This window comes from Ovis aries, chromosome 5 (assembly GCF_016772045.2).
Source record: "Ovis aries strain OAR_USU_Benz2616 breed Rambouillet chromosome 5, ARS-UI_Ramb_v3.0, whole genome shotgun sequence".
Classification (NCBI taxonomy): Eukaryota; Metazoa; Chordata; class Mammalia; order Artiodactyla; family Bovidae; genus Ovis; species Ovis aries.
In genome coordinates, this window is record NC_056058.1 from 49,964,148 (window position 1) to 49,973,963 (window position 9,816).

A 9,816-nucleotide genomic window follows, 5' to 3' on the forward strand; every position below is an offset into this window, starting at 1 on the left:
ATGTTCTGGACATTGTTATCCAGTGCAAAAAGAGCAGTAGGAAGACAGAACAAGGCTTCAAGTGGCAAACTAGAAGTTATTTTCAACAAGGTTAAAATCCTTAAGCCTTGGAAGAGTTGGTGGACATTATCAGAGGCACCTTACCCAGAAGTGGGAAGGGTGAAGCGATTCTGCAGGAAAACTTTGGGAAAGGAGCTATGGAGATTGGAGGGGCAGGCGTCCTGCAGATAAGGCAAGTCCTGCTTTTCTTTGTTTTGCTGGGGATGTCTCAAGCGGGCTCTGACTCTGGGCGCTTCTCAGTGGCAGAGGAAATGCAGAGTGGGAGCTTTGTAGGCAATCTGGCCAAAGACCTGGGGCTGGAAGTGGGTGAGCTATTCTCCAGAGGGGCTCGGGTGGTCTCTAATGATAACAAACAGCGATTGCAGCTGGACATAAATACAGGGGATTTGCTCTTAAGTGAAGCACTAGACCGGGAGGAGCTCTGTGGCTCCACCGAGCCCTGTGTGCTGCATTTCCAGATATTAATGAAAAGCCCCTTGGAGTTTTTACGGATTGAGCTCCAGGTCAAGGATATAAATGATCACTCTCCTGCCTTCTTAGAAAAAGAAATGCTCTTAGAAATCCCAGAGAACAGTCCTGTCGGTGCTGTGTTCTTACTAGAAAGTGCAAAGGATTTGGATGTAGGAATCAACGCTCTAAAAAACTACACAATAAGCCCCAACTCTCATTTCCACATTAAAATGAGAGTCAATCCGGATAACAGGAAATACCCAGAGTTAGTTCTGGATAAGGCGCTGGATTATGAAGAACAGTCTGAACTCAATTTCATTCTCACCGCTCTGGATGGCGGGTCTCCACCTAAGTCCGGGAGTACCTTGGTCCGGGTGGTGGTCGTTGACAGTAATGACAACTCCCCTGAGTTTCAGCAGCCATTTTATGAGGTGAAGATTTCAGAAGATAGCATACTAGGCTCACCGGTTGTCACCGTCTCAGCTTGGGATTTAGATTCAGGTAAAAACGGGGAAATATCATACATGTTTTCCCATGCCTCAGAAGATATTCGCAAGACATTTGAAATTAACCAAAAGTCTGGAGAAGTGAGTTTAACGTCACCCTTGGATTTTGAAACAACTGAATCATATTCCATAATCATTCAAGCCACAGATGGGGGAGGGCTTTTTGGAAAATCAACACTCAGAATTCAGGTGATGGATGTGAATGACAATGCTCCTGAAGTGACTGTGTCATCAATTACCAGCCCAATCCCAGAAAATTCTCCGGAGATTGTGGTTATGGTTTTTAGTATCCGAGATAGAGACTCTGGGGAGAATGGGAGGATGATTTGTTCTGTTTCAGAAAACCTCCCGTTCGTGCTAAAATCATCAGTTGAGAATTACTACACGTTGGAAACGGAAAGAATGCTGGACAGAGAAAGGCAAGCGGAGTACAACATCACCATCACGGTCACTGACATGGGAACCCCCAGACTGAAAACCGAGCACAACATAACCGTGCTGGTGTCCGACGTCAACGACAACGCCCCCGCCTTCACCCAGACCTCCTACACCCTGTGGGTCCGCGAGAACAACAGCCCCGCCCTGCACATCGGCAGCGTCAGCGCCACAGACTCAGACGCCGGCGCCAACGCCCAGGTCACCTACTCGCTGCTGCCGCCGTCCGACTCGCTCCTGCCCCTCGCCTCCCTCGTGTCCATCAACCCCGACAACGGCCACCTCTTCGCCCTCACGTCCCTGGACTACGAGGCCCTGCGGGCCTTCGAGTTCCGCGTGGGCGCCACCGACCGCGGCTCGCCCGCGCTCAGCAGCCAGGCGCTGGTGCGCGTGCTCGTGGCTGACGCCAACGACAACGCGCCCTTCGTGCTCTACCCGCTGCAGAACGCCTCGGCGCCCTGCACCGAGCTGGTGCCCAGGGCGGCCGAGCCGGGCTACCTGGTGACCAAGGTGGTGGCGGTGGACGGCGACGCGGGCCAGAACGCCTGGCTGTCGTACCAGCTGCTCAAGGCCACGGAGCCCGGGCTGTTCGGCGTGTGGGCGCACAACGGCGAGGTGCGCACGGCGCGGCTGCTGAGCGAGCGCGACGCGCCCAAGCAGCGGCTGGTGGTGCTGGTCAAGGACAACGGCGAGCCGCCGCTGTCGGCCAGCGTCACGCTGCACGTGCTGCTGGTGGACGGCTTCTCGCAGCCCTACCTGCCGCCGCCGGAAGCGGAAGCGGCGGCCGCGGCGCCGGCCGACCCGCTCACCGTCTACCTGGTGGTGGCCTTGGCGTCGGTGTCGTCGCTCTTCCTCTTCTCGGTGCTGGTGTTCGTGGCGGTGCGGCTGTGCAGGAGGGGCGGGGCGGGCTCGGCGGGTCGCTGCCCGGTGCCCGAGGGCCACTTCCCGGGCCACCTGGTGGACGTCAGCGGCACGGGGACCCTGTCGCAGAGCTACCAGTACGAGGTGTGTCTGACGGGAGGAACTGGGACGAATGAGTTCAAATTCTTGAAGCCGATTCTCCCCAATCTCCCGACCCAACGCCCTGGGAAAGAAATAGAGGAAAATCATACTTCCTGCAATAGCCTTGGGTTCAATATTCAGTGACCATAATTAAGTTTTATATCTATGTTGTTTTGTGCCGCTTCTACACCATCGTTATTTCCCCCCAAATATGTATTTGAAATTGCACTGTTACTTTTATATCTTCGCATGTTTTACCCATCTTCTAAGTGAATGCTTTTTTGTGTGGTTGTAATTATTACAAATAGTAATTTATTCTCTAACCAAGGAGGTCTTAATTCATAATTAATTCATAGTTAATTAACTTGCCTTACACCAAGTAACTTTTTTCTCATGGCTCCCTCTTCAGTTGAACCTTCACTCACAATTATGCTTTTGATAAAATAAAGCAGACCACTTTCAAAGTATTTCAAGTGTTCAAGCATTTCTTCATTTTTTGTGATTTTTCTAATGGTTTAATATTGGTTGCTATTTAGAAATGTCATTTTTCTTTAAATTCATCACTCTTTTTAATTTTTTTAAACATTTATTACTGCTGAAAATATACCTGAAAATAATTTCCTTTGATAAACATAATCACCTTGTAGGAAAGGGCCAGAAGGCAATTTTCCTAGTGTCTCTCCCTTATTGATACTGAGGGTTATTGTGAAGACATATTAATATTGTGACCACCCACATAATCTTGGAATATAAAGTTTTTATTTTCCAGATGTCTCACTAATGTTACAAAGGTATAATGCAGTCTAGTAGAATGCAGGCTCCTGAACCATAATTTGTTTACAATGGCAACCCACTCCAGTACTCTTGCCTGGAAAATCCCATGGAGGAAGGAGCCTGGTAGGCTGCAGTCCATGGGGTCGCTAAGAGTCCAGCACGACTGAGCGACGTTACTTTCACTTTTCACTTTAATGCATTGGAGAAGGAAATGGCAACCCACTCCAATATTCTTGCCTGAAGAATCCCAGGGACGGGGGAGCCTGGTGGGCTGCCATCTATGCAGAGTTGGACACGACTGAAGCAACTTAGCAGCAGCAGCAGCATAGTGGACTTGTGTACTAAAGTGTATAATCTTTTGCCTCCTGTGCTCTCCCAGAATATATATACACTTGGAACTAATTTTCAAATTTTGAAATAGCCAATAGAAAAATTATATAACATACACAATAGAAATGTTTTGTAAACACTACTTAGCTTTTTTGTGATGTAATTTGAAATTGCCTATATTATTCCATTCAATTTAATTTTCAAATGTCATGATCTACTAAATTGATTTCATGACTTACTAATGTGTAGCAATCCAAAGTTTCAAAACCACTTTTCTCAGATATTTGTAGAGTACTGAAAAGTATGAAAAGATAATCCTTTAACATTCTAATTTTAAAACTTTTAAAGCCATTGTAGGAGGAAGTTTTGTTTCATGCTGTACAAGCTCTAACCAACCACTTTTGCTTTGAGTGACCTGACTGTATCATAGAAGAGAAAGCCTTCATTGTTGGGGGAGGATATTTCCAAGAATTTCATCAAAAAGTCTTAAAGTCTATATGTTGTGGAAGGAAAGTATAGATGAGCAAAATGAGTAGGGATATAGAGGGAAAGGAAATGTGTTCATGAGAGAGAGAGTAGGTATGAGAAAGAGGACATGCATGAGGGTAAAATGATTGTTTTTATTCCTGAGGTGGGGCCACAGACTAGAGTCAATGCCAGGAACTGCCTCTTGAAGATATTCTAATCTTAACATTGTAGAGGGGCTGGGTATTAGTTAATAATGCCTGGAAGTACAATCTCTTGCTCTAGCATATCCAAAATAACCTAATGTTTACACTTCTTGAATGCTAAAATTTCACTGCCAGTTCTTTTGAAGTGTATGAACTGATTGATGACTCTGAATTTAAGAAAAATGGAGGGAACAAAAGTTTCTCCATGCAGGCTAACTAAATTCTAATTTTCTATTTTCAGAAGTGGAAAGAAAAAGTGAAAGTGAAGTCGCTCAGTGTGTCCAACTCTTTGCCACCCCGTGAACTGTATCCTACCAGGCTCCTCCATTCTTGGGATTCTCCAGGCAAGAATACCGGAATGGATTGCAATTTCCTTCTCCAGGGGAACTTCCCGACCCAGGGATCAAACCCAAGTCTCCTGCATTGCGGGCAGACGCTTTAACCTCTGAGCCACCATGGAAGCCCTCAGAAGTGGAACTAGGAATAAATGAAAGCTTCTTTACATAGAGAACAAAAATTCATATTAATAAATCAAAGTATTAAGGTTACCTCCTATCTTTACTGTACTTAGTGGGGAAAAGATGGATGACCACTAGCATAAAGAGATATATGATGATATAGCTATCAAAAATGAAGGTGGGAGTGTTCTAGTAGCTTGTTTCCCCAGTAAGCTTGGCCTCTCACATTTATAATAGGGGAAGGGGAAAGACCAGTTTAAACAACTCAGGCAGAAAATTTAACAGGTGCAACAGCAGAGAAAAGCCTATTGCTTCGGGTTTTTCCACCTATCTGAAGAGGAAGACTTGTCTATTTATGGAAAGAACTGTTTCCTTACTCTAATGGAGAATGGTGAGGCCTTTGGAGCTCAGATACAAGTAAACGAACCAGTTCTCTTCAAATGTATTGTTAAAAACAAATTTTGCTCTTATGCCTCAAATAATTTACAGTTAAATTTAAACCAGTGCATAGGATTTCAACTATATCAGCCAATTTTATATTAAAGGACTATAGGTTGTCAATGGGAAGAGGTCACTTACAAAATGGAGACGTAAGAAACTGCTCAGCTTCCCAGAGTTGATTTTCTTAAAAACCCTTGCCAATAAGAACAAAACAACAGTTTAGGTTGGAATTTGCCAAGAGTATGGGAAAGAAAGGGGCTTCCCAGGTGGCTCAGTGGTGAAGAATCCACCTGCCAATGCAGGAGCTGCAGGAGCCACAAGAGACGTGGGTTCCATCCCTGGGTCAGGAATATCCCCTGGAGAAAGTAATGGCAACCCACTCCATATTCTTGTTGGAATAATCCCATGGACAGAGAAGCCTGGTGGGCTACAGTCCATGAAGTTGAAAAGAGTTGGACGTGACTGAGCATGCATCCACTGGTTAATCTAACATGGCCTCTCAGTACCTTGGCCGCATGCTGTACTTTCTCACTACCCAGGATTATTCTATGAAATATGATTTCAGATCTCTCCCTCTAAGAATACCTTCTATGAGATCCTTCTATGCCTTTAGCCCTCTGATCTAGCTACTCCTGTCACATCTTGTCTTTGACCTTGTCCCATAATGCTGCTACTACCTATCAACCCCCTCCTGTTTTAACTTCCTTCCCATCAGCTGACTCCCATTTCACCACTACCAACGACTCTCATGCTCATATTCTCAATTCTCTTCAATTTTCCTTCACTCTAGGATTTCCTTTACCTCCTGATGAAACACCACATTAGATAAATATTTTTATCTAAATTATTCAATAAAAATTATCTTTTCTCTTACACCTGGGATGCTGCACTCTATAAAACAAAGCTTAGAAAATAATCAGTACTATCACCACTAAGGTTATCAATTTCAAAATTAATTGGGCTTTCAAGATCAAGAAATCTTTTTATATTTGCCTAAGTAGCATTCACTCTCCACTTTCACTTTCATCAAGAGGCTCTTTAGTTCCTCTTCACTTTCTGCCATAAGGGTGGTGTCATCTGCATATCTGAGGTTATTGATATTTCTCCCGGAAATCTTGATTCTAGCTTGTGCTTCTTCCAGCCCAGCGTTTCTCATGATGTACTCTGCACAGAAGTTAAATAAGCAGGGTAACAATATACAGCCTTGACATACTCCTTTTCCTATTTGGAACCAGTCTGTTATTCCATGTCCAGTTCTATCTGTTGCTTCCTGACCTGCATACAGGTTTCTCAAGAGGCAGGTCAGGTGGTCTGGTATTCCCATCTCTCAGAATTTTCCACAGTTTATTGTGATCTACACAGTCAAAGGCTTTGGTATAGTCAATAAAGCAGAAATAGATGTTTTTCTGGAACACTCTTGCTTTTTTGATGATCCAGTGGATGTTGGCAATTTGATCTCTGGTTCCCCTACCTTTTCTAAAACCAGCTTGAACATCTGGAAGTTCATGGTTCATGTATTGCTGAAGCCTGGTTTGGAGAATTTTGAGCATTACTTTACTACTGTGTGAGATGAGTGTAATTGTGCGGTAGTTTGAGCATTCTTTGGCATTGCCTTTCTTTGGAATTGGAATGAAAACTGACCTTTTCCAGTCCTGTGGGCACTGCTCAGTTTTCCAAAGTTTCTGGCGTATTGAGTGCAGCACTTTCACAGCTCAACATTCAGAAAAAGAAGATCATGGCATCTGGTCCCATCACTTAATGGGAAATAGATGGGGAAACAGTGAAAACAGTGTCAGACTTTATTTTTGGGGGCTCCAAAATCACTGCAGATGGTGACTGCAGCCATGAAATTAAAAGATGCTTACTCCTTGGAAGAAAAGTTACGACCAACCTAGACAGCATATTCAAAAGCAGAGACATCACTTTGCCAGCAAAGGTCCGTCTAGTCAAGGCTATGGTTTTTCCTGTGGTCATGTATGGATGTGAGAGTTGGACTGTGAAGAAAGCTGAGCGCCGAAGAATTGATGCTTTTGAACTGTGGTGTTGGAGAAGACTCTTGAGATTCCCTTGGACTGCAAGGAGATCCAACCAATCCATTCTGAAGGAGATCAGCCCTGGGATTTCTTTGGAGGGAATTGCTGCTGAAGCTGAAACTCCAGTACCTTGGCCACCTCATGGAAAGAGTTGACTCATTGGAAAAGACTCTGATGCTGGGAGAGATTGGGGGCAGAAGGACAGAGGACGAGATGGCTGGATGGCATCACTGACTCAATGGATGTGAGTCTAAGTGAACTCCGGGAGTTAGTGATGGACAGGGAGGCCTGGTGTGCTGTGATTCATGGAGTTGCAAAGAGTCGGACACGACTGAGCGACTGAACTGAACTGCACTGAAGTAGCATTCTCTTTTACTCTTCATAGCAACTTCATATCTACTTATCTTAAACTTCTTACCCTACTACGTACATACTGCTTTTTGGCAGATGAACTTGCTTAATATCTTAAAGAGAAAACAAAATCCATCAGATGGGAATTATCTTAATTTCCTATCCCCAAACCTATATTCTTGATAGCATATGTACTTGTAATTTCCTCTGCTGAGTTCCCTTCCACTTAAGTCCAACTCCTTCATATTTGCTGAATCCTGTCTTTGACAACCTTCTAGGGGCTTAACACTGATATCCTTTCTTGTATATTTTAATTTTCTCTTTCTTTACTCAGTACTACAAATCACCGTTTTAAAAACATTTCTCTAGGGTTAAAAAACCCTCTTGAGTCTAAATTCTCCTCCAGATACAAATATACTTTTTTCTTTTGCAGCTAAATTTCTCAAAAGGGGACTTCCATTTTTACTTCCTTATCCCTCTTGCTTTTCAACCCAGTGCAGTCCGTATTGAAAACTGCTATTGTAAAGCTGATCAAAGATTTCTGTGTAAGTTTTTAAGATTACACTGCTGAAATAGAGTAGTACAATTATGCAATGGCTTGTAAAATATGTGTCTCTTGTAACAGCCACAATGGGTAAATGATTGCATAGACAGGGCAGCTTTGCTCTTCATGGTCCTTCTGGAACCAAAATTTGTTCCAAGTAATTCCTCTTGCATCCCCCATTGCAATGTCATAATCTATATGACTGTAGCTGGGTCACTGCCACATCTGGGTTCTAGTTGACTAGGAGGGAAAACATAATCCAGATGTGGCAGACCCAGGAGTGGCAAATGAAAGTTCTATTCACAGTGTGTGAGAACTTAGCCACACCTAACTACAGGCGAGGCGGAGTCACTATGTGCTTGGATACAGTTCTGTTACTAAAAAGAAAAAGGGAACAGATTTTGGCAGACATCTAACAGAATCCTCCACAATGACCACCTCCTTAAATCCAGTGGACCATTTTAATATTTTCTTGAGTTTTCTGAAGCATTTGCTACTGTCAATCTTCCTCATAGTTTTGAAATGCTATATGCTTTTGGTTTCATAATTCTGAACTCTGAGCTTTCCTCATCTTTTTTAAAAAATACTTCCTTACCTCATCTCTAAGTGAAGATATTTCTCAGAATTCTATGCTAAATCTATTCTTGTTTGACACATTTTCGCTTGGTTTACATGGAGATCTCATAGTTTCAAACCCAGGCATACCTCATTTTACTGCACTTTGCAGAGATTGTGTATTTTTACAAATATAAAGTTTGTGGCAACCCTGCAACAAGCATACCTATCGATTTCATTTTTCCAACAGCATTTGCTCACTTTATGTCTCTGTGTAACATTTTGGTAATCAGTATTTCAAACTTTTCATTTTAACTATATTTGTGATAATAAAACAAAATATAATGGTGATCTGTGATCAGTGATCTTTTTTTTTTTTTTGATCAGTGACCTTTGATGTTACTGTTGTAATCATTTGGGGGAGCACCATGAACTGTACCCATGTAAGACAGTGAACTTAACAGATAAATGTTGTGACTGCTCTACCAACTGGCTGTTCCCCATCTTTCTCCCTCTCCTTGGACCTCCCTATTCCCTGAGACATAACAATATTGAAAATAGGCCAATTAATAATCCTACAATTTGCCTTAAGTGTTCAAGTGAAAGGAAGAGTCACATATGTCATTTAAATCAAAAGTTAGAAATTATTAAACTTGGTGAAGAAGGCATGCTGAAAGACAAGAAAGGCTAAAAGGCCTCTTGCACCAAAGACCCAGTTGTGAATGCAAAGACCAAATTCTCTCTTTTTCTTTCTCTTTTTTAAAATTAATTTATTTGGCTGCTCCAGGTCTTAGTTGCAGCATGAGGGATCTTCGATCTTTGTTGCAGCAAGTGAACTCAGTTGTGGCATGTGGGATCTAGCTCCCTGACCAAGGATCAAACCCATGTCCCCTGCATTGCGAGTACAGAGTCTTAGCCACTGGACCACCAGGGAAATCCTCCAAGGATAAGTTCTTGAAGGAAATTAAAAGTACTAATCCAGAGAATACACAAATGATAAGAAAGTTATACAGTCTCATTGCTGATGTGGAGAAACTTTTAGTGACCTGCATAGAAGATCAAACCAGAAATATAACATTGCTTTAAGCCAAAGTTTAATACAGAATAAGGCTTCAACTCTTCAATTCTATGAAAGCTGAGGGAAATGAGTAAGTAATAGAAGAAAAATTTGAAGCTAGCAGAGGTTGGTTCGTGAGATTTAAGGAA

At 43.1% G+C, this 9,816-nt stretch overlaps 1 protein-coding gene across 1 annotated transcript; it reads left to right on the forward strand.

Moving 5' to 3' along the window:
• Positions 1-14: 14 nt before the first annotated feature.
• LOC105608322 (protocadherin beta-12-like) lies at positions 15-8,968 on the forward strand. Its single transcript, XM_015096083.4, has one exon. The coding sequence runs from the start codon at positions 198-200 to the stop codon at positions 2,595-2,597; it is 2,400 nt and encodes a 799-aa protein (XP_014951569.2). The 5' UTR covers positions 15-197; the 3' UTR covers positions 2,598-8,968.
• Positions 8,969-9,816: the final 848 nt, after the last annotated feature.

What these genes read in the sequence shown, in the direction of transcription:
- LOC105608322 (XM_015096083.4), top strand. Translation starts at nt 198, where the DNA reads ATGGAGATTGGAGGGGCAGGCGTCCTGCAGATAAGGCAAGTCCTGCTT.